The sequence below is a fragment of the Lupinus angustifolius genome, chromosome LG02 (genome assembly GCF_001865875.1).
Source record: "Lupinus angustifolius cultivar Tanjil chromosome LG02, LupAngTanjil_v1.0, whole genome shotgun sequence".
Taxonomy (NCBI): domain Eukaryota; kingdom Viridiplantae; phylum Streptophyta; class Magnoliopsida; order Fabales; family Fabaceae; genus Lupinus; species Lupinus angustifolius.
This window is the reverse complement of record NC_032010.1, coordinates 24,043,091-24,056,786: the sequence shown is the minus strand read 5'-3', so window position 1 is coordinate 24,056,786 and position 13,696 is coordinate 24,043,091. Positions and strand designations below refer to the sequence as shown.

Genomic DNA, 13,696 nt, shown 5'->3' with positions numbered 1-13,696 from the left:
AAACTTATAATTTAAATATATTTTTTCAACCAATTACAAATAGTATCACATAGTTTTGTGAGACAACAAATATGTTCATGATGGTTGAGATTGTCTTGTCATAAATAACAGTAGCATATGTTTATAGGTTAAGTTTGACAAAATAGGCTGAAACTTGTCTCTTTAAAACTCAGTTGAAGCCTAATAAGTCAAGGGATTGATGAAGGCATATAAGTTAATATGGTAAAATTGGTTACAAATCGACATTAAAATGATGTTAAAAGTTTATATGTAATAAGAAGTTTACAAGATATAAATTATTTTGAGTAACTTCTTAGATTAAGGCTTATAATCCTAGAGTATCTCTAAATATTCATACTAATAAACAGTTCTATAAATTTTTTAAATAAGGTCATTGACTGGTTGATAATCTCATGTAATGCATTGCTCAACACACTGATAGTAAATGTACCTAAAAATTATGCTTCTAATTATTTGGATTGGGAAGGTAATTTATTGACTTATTTCATACATTAGCTATTTCTTTTTTTCTTTATTATGTATTTTTTTAATTCCTTATAAATTATCTGTACCTTTAATAATAATAAAAATAGAGACGAAGAATTCAACATCTGCACCGTCCATGACATTGATAATTGGTCAACGACTCTCTTTTCTCCTTTGTGTCGTGAATTGCCACTCTTTACGGGACCCACCCTCACCTTTGACTTCCACGTCCTTATGTCTTGCTCATTATTATATATTTATATTGTTATTATTGTATTGTATTATCCTTTTGTATTTCTCTTGTCTTCTCAATGAGTAAATCATTTAAATGTAGACATTGAAATTAATTAGGAAGTAGGTTGGAAGAACAACTTTAGTCAAATAGATTGACATATTCAACTATTTCAACTTAATACAGTTAATTAATTATTATTCTCTCTTACTTTTACCGGCTTCCATTTTTTAATGGGGTTTTTAAAAAAAGTTTAATATTTATATACCAAAATATAAAGATTTATATATAGTTAATATATATTATCATATATTTGTATTACTTTTATATTAAAATTATTAATGATAAAATATAAATAATGGATGATGTATTGATAATATAAAAATTTCCGCATATACATTTTTTTTCTCTTTAAAAAAATAGGATAGGGGCGAGTAATTTGAGGTGGGTATTCAATTTGACGTGCTTGTGTTGAAGTGCTCATATTCATATACTTGAGTTTAATATGGTCACATCAAATAAAACGAAGAGGCAGAATATCTGTACTAAAAATTGTTTACATTGTTGTAAAACTATTATGCTTCATTTTCAATCATTATTAAATATTTTAAATAAAATTAATAAAAAAACAATATATGATATATTAAATATGTGTGTAAATTTTTATATTATTAATGCATATATATTATACTCTAAAATGAAAAGTACAAGGGTTGTAAAATTCATACACTATATCACCACAATTCTTAAGCTAGAATATAGAAATAGTTTTGTTTATTTTATCTTCTATCTCATCTTAATACTAATGATAAAATTATAACAGAGAAATTTTTTAAATAAAATATAATTGGGCTGAGAATTGAGGCGCAGAGCAAGCTAGGTGAAACGAGAAGTTTCAAAATTCTCGTTTGAAAAAGTCATCAACAATATAGCTAAGTCATTTTTAAAATGAGTAGCATTGATAGCCATATGAAACTGGATCAATCAGTATTTGCCAACAAATAAAAAACAACACTACAGTTTAATTTTATTTTATAAAAATAATATATTAACTCCACATATATAAATATAAGTAAGACGGAACAAGAACGAGGACATCAAGTTGGGACAAGTGATGTTCGAGATCTAATACTCTCTTGCATGTAGTATTCATGCTCCATATTACTTGCCACGTACCGTTACTATTTACTAGTGCCAATATATTTTAGTTTCTTTCTTGTCTCTCAACATAAGATTGAAACTGATTACGTATAAACCCAAACTTTTCTTGAAGAATGGTCATCATCAATAAAACTAAGAAAAAAAGAAGCACTCTACAAATCACACCAAATTATTTATACATGTGCAAACTCATTTCTATGATATGATAGAATAATATTATGTCTTTCTACTAAAAAGCCTAAAAATTCTCTTAACAATAAAAAAAATTACACAAACTCATTTTAAGTGAAAAATGTTAACGAGTAAAGAGTGACACATTTAACATACGGAATACTCTTATGGTGTTGAGAAAGTATTATGAATGGAATATAGGTTACTGCCTTATAAAGTAATGAATATGAATAGAACAAATAAGTGCCATTAATAGCTTGACTATTATTGCTCTAGGGAACTTAGAAAAAGAGCAAAAGTGAAGGGGATTTTCTTCATGTCACGTAAAAATCATCTTCAGAATCTTTATTTACATTCTCTTTTTCCAAAGTTAGTAAATCATGATGCTGCATGATACACGAGCTCTCTTCTAAAACAGGTTCAATTCTTGGACTATATCTTTTAATTTGCTATTGGTGTAGCCCAAGTCTTTATATGGATAACGACATGTTAGTTTTATTATCTAAATGTACAAATCATATGGCCATAGTTAATTAAAGCAAACTCAATTTAAGAACCCAATCCCAATAATTATATGCATTATTAACCGTGACATAGATCACATGTTTTCAAGGTCATTTTATTTCCTGTTCTGAATTAATTAAATTTTTGTAAGTAATATAAAAATGCTACTTTCTATATTTATTTATGTTGCAATATTTGATTGATTTAGGACATGAATTGAGAATACATTTGGAGCATGGATCTATGTCTATCAGCTAAGCTAAGGTTATTTCCCATTTCCATAACATTATATTAATCAATCAGCAACCTTATTAAATAGACAACAAGATTTCTTAAAAATGTTTAACATATAGTATAAACTTTAAAGATAGCCTGAAGGTTTTGTAAATTCTTTTCCTCTTGAAGAAGTATCAGCCAATGTCTTTAGAAAAGAGAAAGAACACTCTTATCAAGTTAAAAAGCAAAAAGAACATACCTAGCTAGCTGGAATAAACGTTTTGGCATATCCAAAAGTTATAGTTCACTAATTGTTCTTCTTCTTCTGCTCTCTCTCTGTATATATATATATATAAATATATATAATATTCCATCATACATAAAAAAACCAAAAGAAATAGAGAAGATGGTGAAGAAAGGCCAAGAAAGTATGTCACCATCTTCTAACTTGTTACTATTAACCATTTTTATATTGGCCTTTCTCTCCATTGCCTTTGGTGAACAATCCTGTAGTGAAGACTTTATTAGACTCATCCACAAAAGGAACATCACAAATTGCAAGACATTGAGAACTCAAGGAGCTGAATTTGCATGGAACTACCATTACAATGGCACTAACTCCACCATACTTGATATCTTGTTTGGTGCAAGAATCAATTCAAATGAAGGGTGGATAGCATGGGGTGTGAACCCAGGAGAAAGGGCTGAAATGATTGGAACCAAAGCAATCATAGGGATTAAACACTCTGATGGGTCAATGATAGTAAACACATATGATATTACTATAGAGACCAAACATGGTTGCAAGCTTTTGCCATCAAGTATTGGACTTGAAGTTACAAAAAAGTCAATGGAGAATGATGCAGTGTCTGAATTGTATACCATATCTGCTAGAGTGGTTCTTCCTAAAGAGTATAACATTACAAGGTTGAACCATGTGTGGCAACTAGGGCATGCAATAGGTGATGGTAACCAACCATTGAAGCATCCAACAACTCTTCACAATGTTGATAGCACAGAGACCATAAACTTGTCTTCTAGCATTGGCACCAGCACTGGACAATACCGTAGTTACCTCAGATCGGTAAGAAGTAATTCATTTTCATGTACCCATTAATATTGTTTATAGTTTAATGGAAGGTTAGCTAATCTTACCACATGTTAAGTAATTAAAATGGACAAAGATCTGATATATCGAACTGTGTCTCGACTCAACCTCAGTGGACAAACCTTGTAGAGGAACCCTTAGGTTTTCGAGGCATTGAATTCTTACCAACGTTTGCGTTACTCAAGCCTACATTCTCGCTTCTGCTTCGTCCACCACTGCTCACACCATTTTAACTTTCGGGATCATATACATTTAAAATATGAGTACATCAAGTCGTATCCTTTAGGAAATATAGACTAGAATCAAACAAAATAAGATTCTATAATATAAAGGGGTAATCTTATAAATCTTTTTAAGAGCTGATTAATCATACTAGAATAAAGATAGAGTCTCATGTCCTGAACCAATTAAAATGTTACTTAATGATTTTAAGAATTTTCGTTTATTCATCTGACAATAAATTATTGGCCCGAGACAATATCGGGGAGAAGTGATTTTTGCCCAATTAAATCATATCAGTAGAGGAAAGATGATTATATAACTGTGGGTTACTGGTTGAACTATATAGGTACATGGAGTTCTAAACATGATTGGATGGGGAACAATGTTACCAATTGGAGTAATAATAGCGAGGTACTTTCGAGTGTTTCCTTTTAAATTTCATCCAACGTGGTTTTACATTCATATCAGTTTCCAAGTATGTGGTTTTCTCATTGGCACTGCTGGCTGGATAATTGGACTATATCTTGGACATGCAACAAGATATTTCACCTTCCATACTCATCGAACATTTGGCATTTTGATCTTCACACTTAGCACCGTCCAAGTAATATTTCATTCTCTTTTTCTCTCCCCTGATTAATATTAAGATGCACTTATAACTTATTCCTTCTCTTTCTAGTTAAGATTAACATAATCATCCATTTAAAATGTCAATTCATCATCCATTTATAACCCTAAGTGCTTTTTTTATGCACTTATAATTGGATGGAAATTTTTGGAATGAAATAGAATAAAACATTGTTTCATACTTTTTTTTACTTAATTTAAATGCACTTGAATGACTCCACTACGTTCAATCTTTTTGTGTTCCTCCCAATTTTGGGGTGTGTGATAGAGTGATAACTTTATCCTTCCCATTTCATAAACGGCCAAATCTTTTATATGAGAATTGTGGGAACTTATATTCTTTCTCAAAAAGTGTATCATTTAATATGTCATTTTCTTTGATTGATCAGAAAGATATTTTGACTAGAGAATTGTGTGTTACTCTAAGAAGGTGCATGCATGGGTATTAACACAGTGAAATGAAACATTTGTTGTTTCAGATGTTAGCTTTTCGCCTAAAGCCAAAGGATACAGATGATTACCGCAAATATTGGAATATGTATCATCATTTTCTTGGTTATGGACTAATCACTATTATAGTGATAAACATATTCAAAGGAATTTCCATTATGCAAGGTGGAAACGGTTGGAAATGGGCTTACTTTGGCATTCTCATTATTTTGGGTTCGGTCACAATAACTTTAGAGATTGCAACATGGGTTCGTTTCATCTTGTACAAATTGGAGAAGCAGAAGAACAACAAAGGAAACAATAATAAAAATAAAACCCCAACATCCACTGATGAAGCTTTTAAGGGGCAGGTGGGGGAAGATGCAAAACATGAACATTCTTAAAAAATTTATTCTAATACTTTTTATTTTACCTTTTCATTTATGGGAACATATTTGTTATCTCATAAAGCGTGTCACTCTATGTTTCACTTATTATAATTTGCCAAAAAATACTTAATTATTAAACTTTTAAATCATAAGAAGTGACACATAGAATGACACATTTTTTAGAACAACAAATGTTCCTTTACGTGCACCCAAATGACATATTTATGAAGATGCTACTTGAAGCTCACAAATTCCTTTAATTTATAGTGTGATAAATAAATATAGCGCAAATTGTATGATTCTTCTAAAAATTATACATGATAGATCAAGTTCTTAATCTTGATGAAATAGATTTTGTATGTATTGATAATATAAACATTTAATACTAATAATATATGAATTTTTTGTCTAAGTTTTTTATCCTATATGAATCTTAATGAGTGAAAGAATGATAGTTTGAGATGTTAATATCAATATTTTGTTCTTAGTGTCGATAGTCATTTAAGTTTGAAATTTTCTCAATCATATATCGTTAATGATATATTAAAATCCAGTTATTTGTCTTATTTAGCTATTGTGGTTTAGTTACTACATTAATATCATTTTCAACAATGAAAATAATCAAACAAAATTATGTAATAAAATTAATGGATGGTGAGTTTCTTGTAGACAATATAATGATTTATGTTGAAAAATAAATAGCTAAGAATTATACATCTAATCTAATCAAATCATGTATGTTTCTTTATATTTTTGTTACTCGGTTCATTTTACTTATAAATTGTTACTAAATATTGCTTACTCCTAAAGTTTAGATAAAGATTCATTACTATAAAAAAAGACCATCATGAGTAGAGATGGCAAAACTGGCCGTCCGACCCATGCCCAAAATATTTTAAGCGGGCGTGAGATGCCCGCATTGTTTTAACGGATAAAATGACATGACCTACTCATTTTAAAATGAACTAACGGATATGTGAGCAGTCCACAAACATTGATAAGAAACATAAAAAATTTAATACAATAAAATAAAATAAAAATTAAACAAAGTAGTTGAAGAATTTTTTTTTAAAAAATCTTTGATATTTTATATGAAGTTGTACAAACCATACTACATTACAACATTATATTACAACTTTTTAAAGACATCATATTATAATTTATTTGATTTTTTCTTTTTTTATTATATCAAGTCTAAGGACAACCTGCATTGCCCAATAGAAATGTCTGCAGGCATGATGGACAAAAACAAATTTTGTATGTCCTATCCACAAAAGTTTATAGGCTATAATTTTGTATGTTTATTATTTTCTTGGTCCAATAATATGCTTGGATTTTAAATAAAAATAATTTACTAATAATGATCAAAATTATATAATTTTTAGAAAAATTAAAAGCAAAGTTATCATTGACCGTAAACAATATCAAATTAATTAATAAACGTACATTATTATATTATTATCTATACTATATATAAAGTTATATGGAGTAATTTTTATTATGATGTATTTTTCACTTCCTACTTCGCCTTTAATATTATTTAATTTTAAAAAAATATATAATCTTAAGTAATCATCGTCAACACATTAATTAATCACATATTTCACCTTAAATGAAACATTATAATAAAAAAAATTATAATATAAAGTACACGTAACACACAGTAAATAGATTTTAATTCTAAAAATGAAATATATAAAAATTAAATACATAATACCATGCAACGTTAACCGACAATATATTATAAAGATTTATGTATTGATTGTATAAAGATTTATACACAATCAATATATTATCTATCCTCTATTTAGATTACTTTTTTAAAAAAATTAATAATAATTGAAAATGAATGACAAATGATACAACGATAATGTAAAAAACTCTTACAATGTTATCATGTTAACAATCCCGCCCTGAATATATTAAACATGTTTATCATTAGAGTAAATTAAACTGATACATATTCAGTTTTAATGAAATTACACAAATAATATATTCACTCTTATACCTACAAAAAAATACATATTTTTATGTATATATTATATTGAATACCCATATATGAAAAATAAGTGGGATTTTAAAAAAAAATATAGATATTATATTATTATGAAAACAAATAATAGATGAGTCAATTTGTTTTCATCATTTTTTTTTGTTCTATACAAAAGCATCAATACACTTATTATTTTTTCTTTAAAAATTCACACTTATTTTTCAGTTAGGAATATACTCGGTGAATATAATATATATAAAAATCACTACTTTATATAAGCATAAATAAGTAGAAGAATAATTTATATAATTTAATTTAATTTAGTGGTTCTGTTCACAATCCCTTAGTATATTGTATTATATTGATTGAGTGAGGATAGCGTGAGTTATAAGTTGTTTGTTACATGTGAGTTGTAGCAATAGCAGAGCAGAAGAAGAGTACTGAACATAAAAATCTTTGACCCTCTCTTCATAACTATCCCTTTATTTGAAAATGCCACCTATAAGCACTACAACGACGTCGTATGATTCATCATCAATTGAGAAGATAATAGGTTACACCTTCAAGAACAAGAAGCTTGTAGAAGATTCGATGACACATTCTTCATTCCCTGGTTCTGTTTCTTATGAACGTCTTGAATTCTTAGGTGATCCTATTTTGGGTCATGCAATTAGTAATCATCTTTTTCTTGCTTACCCTAATCTTCAACCTGCTCAACTTTCTCTCCTCCGCGCCGCCAATGTCAGCACTGAAAAGCTCGCTCGTGTCGCCGTCCGCCATAATCTCCACCGCTTTCTCCGCCATAATTCCCCTCCACTTATCATAAAGGTATTTACTTTATTACCCTTATTATTATCACCACCACCACCACCACCGCCTTTCATTTTTCATTGGTATATTTAATGCCAACAAGACGTTGGTCTAGTGGTATAAAGCTCCACCGGAACCCAACCCAAGGTCGATGGTTCAATTCCTGACAGTATATTTTTTGGAAGGGGCAGCCATCAACCCCGAAAGGTATTAGTTCCTTATTAAAAAGATGAGGGGATACCCTTGGTATTACCGAAAAAAGTTGTTCCATTTACTTTGCTGTTTGTGTGCAGTGCAAATTCAAATTTGAATGGAAAAAACCTCATAAAAAAGTGATTTTGAGTGGATTCATTGTACCCTAAAATGTGAAGTTAACCTTGGAAAATTAGAACATTGATTCTTAATTTATATTGAATACATTCCAATTCCATTAACTGTGTTTTTTTGTTAAATTAAGTGATTATCTGCTCGATCGTCTGAGCGAAAAGTGAGACCTTTTATGTAGGAATTTAGTGTGATAAATAATTATGATGAGTTAATGAATATTAGGTGAAAGAATTTGTGGAAGCTGTGCTTCAAGAGGATGATCCTGTTTGCTATGGTGGAATGGTGAAAGCTCCTAAGGTTCTTGCAGACATTGTAGAGTCTCTGGCTGCTGCAATTTACGTGGATGTTGATTTTGACCTTAAAAGATTATGGGTGGTTAGTATAGTTGAGTAGTATGTTTTCTTAGCAATCTATATATTTTTGTGCTGGTATGTTTAGAGGGAATGGAACTTGGAAACTTCGGTGATTATTATTATTTTTCTTAGTTGTTACATTTGAAATCAATTATTAGCTATTCAAAGTGATAAATTTAATCTGGGTTTGTAAGCTAAGCCTGTGCTTTGCGGTGGCTCATGCTGATGTTTGTATACTTGGGATAATTATCAGTTTATGTGTGTGGTGTCTTTAAGGATAAATAATTGTTTTTGCAGATAGTTAGAGGCCTTTTGGAGCCGATAATTACGCCGGGTGATCTTGTGCAACAACCACAACCTGTTACACTGCTATTCGAGGTCTGTCAAAAAAATGGGAAACAAGTTGACATCAAACACTGGAGGAATGGTGCCAAAAGCGTTGCAAGTGTCCATGTTGATGGACACTTTGTCGCCTCCGCTTCTGCTGATCAAAAGGACATTGCAAGACTTGATGCTGCCAAGGCTGCCTTACATAAACTATCTAATTTAGTACCTACAAGTACTAGCTTGCTCGACTTTTGCCCTGGAATTGATGGCAACTTTGAGATTGATGCAGCCAAGCAAGTGTTGCATGAGCTTTGTGGGAAGAAAAAATGGTCCAAACCAGAATATTTGTAAGCATTTCTAGCCTATTAGTTTCATTTGCAATGGAAATGTTGAAAGAAAAAGCATCTTTCCTTTATGATGTCATGTTGAAGATTTTTTAGGATCCCATATAACTGCATCTGATTCTTTCCTAAAGTTGTGTTGCTTGGTTGTGTTTGACAATTGTGTGCAAGGATGCATTGTCTTGGCAAATTTATGAGTTTTTTATTGATCAGTCGTTCAGTTAATAAAACTAATATCCAAAACCTAGCTATATAATGCTCTGATAAGAAACACATTCAAATTTACTTTTATAAAAAAGGTAGAAGTATGCAAGAACTGAATGAATAAGTCATGGCTGTCAAATATCAACAGTTAGTATTTGTTATTGATGCAAAATTTCAACTAGCTATCTTCCTTTCTGGTTTCAATCTGTTCTTTTAGTTTACTTGCTCATGTCAAGGTTTTGATTCTCTTTGGAAGCTAACTCTTTTGCATTGGTTCACAGCATTGAGAATGATGCAGGCCCTCCGCATGAAAAGAAATTTGTTTGCTCTGTTAAGATAGCAACCGAAGAGGGTAGGTTCGAAATGACAGGGGATGAAAAGTCTCGGGTGAAGGATGCAGAGAATTCTGCAGCATCCTTGATGATTCGAGCCTTACAAGAATCTAATTATTTGTGATTTTAAATCTTGGATTTTCCAACTAGAAGTAATTAGCATTGTAGATTCTCTATTGAGATTAAGCATGATAGTGTAGCTGTCTTATTTTCTTTTTCAAATTACTCTTCTAACCAGGCAACATTGCAACTTTATGAATGCTATGTGAAGGTTACCATTAAGTACTTTGGTAATTTGATCATGTAATTGAGATTGCTAATCTTGCATGTAATATGATTTGAGATTAGAATTATCAAAAGAAATCCCATAGTTACTTTAAATAATTGTAGACAAATGAATCCGGGTAGACCTCTTTGAATTATAGAGAATTCAAAGCATGACTCAATTAAGCTAAGTCAATTCAACCTATGGTTCATTGAAATGGGAGATGAAAGCTGAATACATTTAGTTTGATCTTCTTGACTTTATGAGCTGAGTGTATAATCTTTGTTATACACACATGTTAGCCACATAAAGTGGTTTAATTGCACCTAGAATTTGGATAAGGAATGGAAATGGCACCTCACACCTTCACGTTTAGTCTCTGCTTGTGAAACACCATATGAGCTCTTGTAGCTCAGAGGCATATAAAAGTTGCATCATGTAACCTTTGAAGAAATTTTTAATGTTTCATTAAAAAAGGAACAAACAATTTATTAGAAATTTTAAAATGCTGTCAAACCTTCTGCTACATTTAGCTTATCTATTTCTTTTGCTGTACCTAAGGGCTTCATCATATTTCACAGAAAAATCATGCATGTGAAGAGTAAACTAGTGAAGAGTAAACTAAGCTTATGGTAAAAAAATAATCAAATTTCTTTGGATAATCAGCTATTAAAAGACTAGGGAAACTGAACTTGAAAGGTAGAGACACCAAGTTTTGTGCAATTCTATCAATATTCAAGAAATCACTACTCACATCGACATAAATGGATCATCCGTTAAATAGTTAGGTGGATGAACCATCCATTAAATAGTCACGCGGATAAACCATCTACATACATGTGAGCAAATGTTTTTAGATGTATATAGAATTGCTCCAAGCTTATAACCTTCTTTCACATCTCTTAAAATTTTCACCTACAATGTTGTCCTGTAATATCTATATCCTTACACATGAAATTTACAATAGTTCAGTTTACTCTAAAACCTCTTTATTACCTAGTCACCCTTGAATACTACAAGTTAACAATTATAACAAAACATAAGTATATTAGGATTATGTCAAACACACTGCTTTGTAGGCCTTGATGAGTAAATGAAAAGTACATTGATATGGGACATGTTTAAAGGACTTTGCTTGCACACAAGTCTCCTCTCATTCAACACAACTCTCTTGCTTGCACACAATTTTGAGAGAGAGTAAACATGAGCTCCAGCTATCCAAAGTTATATAAAATAATGTATTTTTTTGTACTACTAATGATATTCCCTCACCTTTTGCTAAGAAACTAATCCATTTTAGGATGCATGACTGTCTCTCCCAACAAGTGTCGCTTTTAGGAATTGAACCATTGACATTTTGGTAGTTTCAGGGATATAACTGAGTCTTATACCACTAGACCAACGCTTTTTTAGTATATAAAACAATGTATGATGAATGCAAAACTCACCCTAAGAGTTCAATAATTAAGTCTATTCTTGCACTCTACCACTCAGAAAAGGGAAGGAAAAATTGCAGATACATGAGTTTGTCTGCATGGAAAACATCCATAAATGGTGAAAGATATGTTATAGCTAAACTATAAAACATTTTGGTTCTTTGTTCCCTTGGATAAGGAATTTTATTGTGCTTATCTTAAACAAGTCCAAAAGAAAATGTTTCACTTAGTTTGAAGATTTCAGTAAATTCATCTTCACTCATACATAGTTACATATTAGAAATTAAGTACATTTTAAGTGTACTAACCTCAAAATCTGAATAAATCCATTCGAAAGCATTCATATTTCATACAAGGGTCTGTTTTAAATTACTTAGGTTGAGTGTGCACTAATACTTCTGGTTTTCTATACTTTTGAACCTTATTAGGATACAAATGGAAGGGTCAATTAATCTTAGGTATTAGCTTTTATCTTCACTTATTTTTTGGAAAAAAGTTCATCTCATACTCTAGTTTGGATATTAGTTTTCTTTTACCTTAAAATGACATAGGAGTTTATTTCTTTCAAAGTTTACAAGGGGTAAGTATCATCTCTATTAATGAAAAAGTAAATACTACAAAAAAACAAAAAAAATAATAATATAATAAGATATTTTTATCCTTTTATATATAATGTAATGACACTTTTGTTATTAAAAATATAAGTAAAATCAAATACTTGACTCTCAATTAACGAAGAGGATCATTGCTTGATTACGAGACAGGACCATAAACTAATATAATTCTTTTTTCTGTCTTGGGAAATGCAAGGGTTGAGGAATATTGATGGAATAAAACAATAAAAGTAAGATAAAGGATCTTTATGAGTAACCTCTATACATAGCCACATACCAAAACAAAAATGGAATTTCTAGATCAAAAGAAAAGAAATGGTATCTTACATTTTGATTGATGACCACATCATCACAAAGATCAAAAGCAAAGAAATGAAAATAAAAAAATTATTATGAACCTTAGAAAACAACAAAATGGAGAGAACAACTATGGAAAAATATATTCTGAATGAACATTCAAGGCAATTTACACCATAGGAAAAAATAATATGTGGCAATGCTTTTCTGCTTTCTTATTAAAAGATGGTAACTTGTTATCAGCTTAAACAAAAGCCATTTAAAAAGAATACTAACTACTATATATATATATATATGGTGGATTTTGATGAATTGAAATAATAGGGTGAAATAGTTATGTAGATGCAAATAAATAAGTATATGTTTATGCCATAAATTTGAGTGAACAACTACTTTGCAGAAAACATATAATAAATGCAACTGCCTCTATCAAACATTACCTGATCCTTATTTCTTTTGGTATGATGAAGTAACACTTATGAATAAAATTAATCCTATAAATACAATACCCATCATCAAATCCATTAGTATTAGTTCACAGCTCACTAAACATATAATAAATTTGGAGGTTTAACATAAAAAAAGTCAAAATTTTCTTATATTAACCCTGCTTACAGCATAATTATTCTGTTAGTATTTTTATCTTCTATTTTTCAAAAGAAAAATGATGCTTTGTGGAGACAGTTTTTTTTATTTAAAAAGAGTATGCAATGATTCTCACCAAAATTGGACAGTATTCATTGATTCTTGCTAATATTAATGTATGGGCAATTGATGATTTACCAAATTTTCAATTCTACTATTATATTTTTCACTAATTTTCCTACCAGAAAGTTACACATATTACTTATA

The 13,696-nt window shown here is 30.1% G+C and overlaps 2 protein-coding genes across 3 annotated transcripts; both read left to right on the top strand.

The window, feature by feature from the left end:
• LOC109342081 (cytochrome b561 and DOMON domain-containing protein At3g25290-like) lies at positions 3,136-5,621 on the top strand. The gene is made up of 3 exons (XM_019580077.1): positions 3,136-3,854; positions 4,447-4,704; positions 5,207-5,621. The coding sequence occupies exons 1-3, from the start codon at positions 3,177-3,179 to the stop codon at positions 5,558-5,560; spliced, it is 1,290 nt and encodes a 429-aa protein (XP_019435622.1). The 5' UTR covers positions 3,136-3,176; the 3' UTR covers positions 5,561-5,621.
• On the top strand, positions 8,001-10,559 carry LOC109342080 (ribonuclease 3-like protein 2). 2 transcript variants are annotated; one of them, XM_019580075.1, is made up of 4 exons: positions 8,002-8,366; positions 8,898-9,050; positions 9,326-9,702; positions 10,182-10,559. In XM_019580075.1, the coding sequence occupies exons 1-4, from the start codon at positions 8,031-8,033 to the stop codon at positions 10,354-10,356; spliced, it is 1,041 nt and encodes a 346-aa protein (XP_019435620.1). In that variant the 5' UTR covers positions 8,002-8,030; the 3' UTR covers positions 10,357-10,559. The 2 variants fall into 2 exon arrangements, with proteins under 2 accessions (XP_019435621.1, XP_019435620.1); XM_019580076.1 differs by lacking the exon at positions 8,898-9,050 and having other exon boundaries at positions 8,001-8,366.

Coding starts and splice junctions, on each gene's coding strand:
- LOC109342081 (XM_019580077.1), top strand. CDS start 3,177: ATGGTGAAGAAAGGCCAAGAAAGTATGTCACCATCTTCTAACTTGTTA. Junction 3,855..4,446: donor ACCGTAGTTACCTCAGATCG/GTAAGAAGTAAT, acceptor TGAACTATATAG/GTACATGGAGTTCTAAACAT. Junction 4,705..5,206: donor TCACACTTAGCACCGTCCAA/GTAATATTTCAT, acceptor TTGTTGTTTCAG/ATGTTAGCTTTTCGCCTAAA.
- LOC109342080 (XM_019580075.1), top strand. CDS start 8,031: ATGCCACCTATAAGCACTACAACGACGTCGTATGATTCATCATCAATT. Junction 9,051..9,325: donor ACCTTAAAAGATTATGGGTG/GTTAGTATAGTT, acceptor TTGTTTTTGCAG/ATAGTTAGAGGCCTTTTGGA. Junction 9,703..10,181: donor TGGTCCAAACCAGAATATTT/GTAAGCATTTCT, acceptor ATTGGTTCACAG/CATTGAGAATGATGCAGGCC.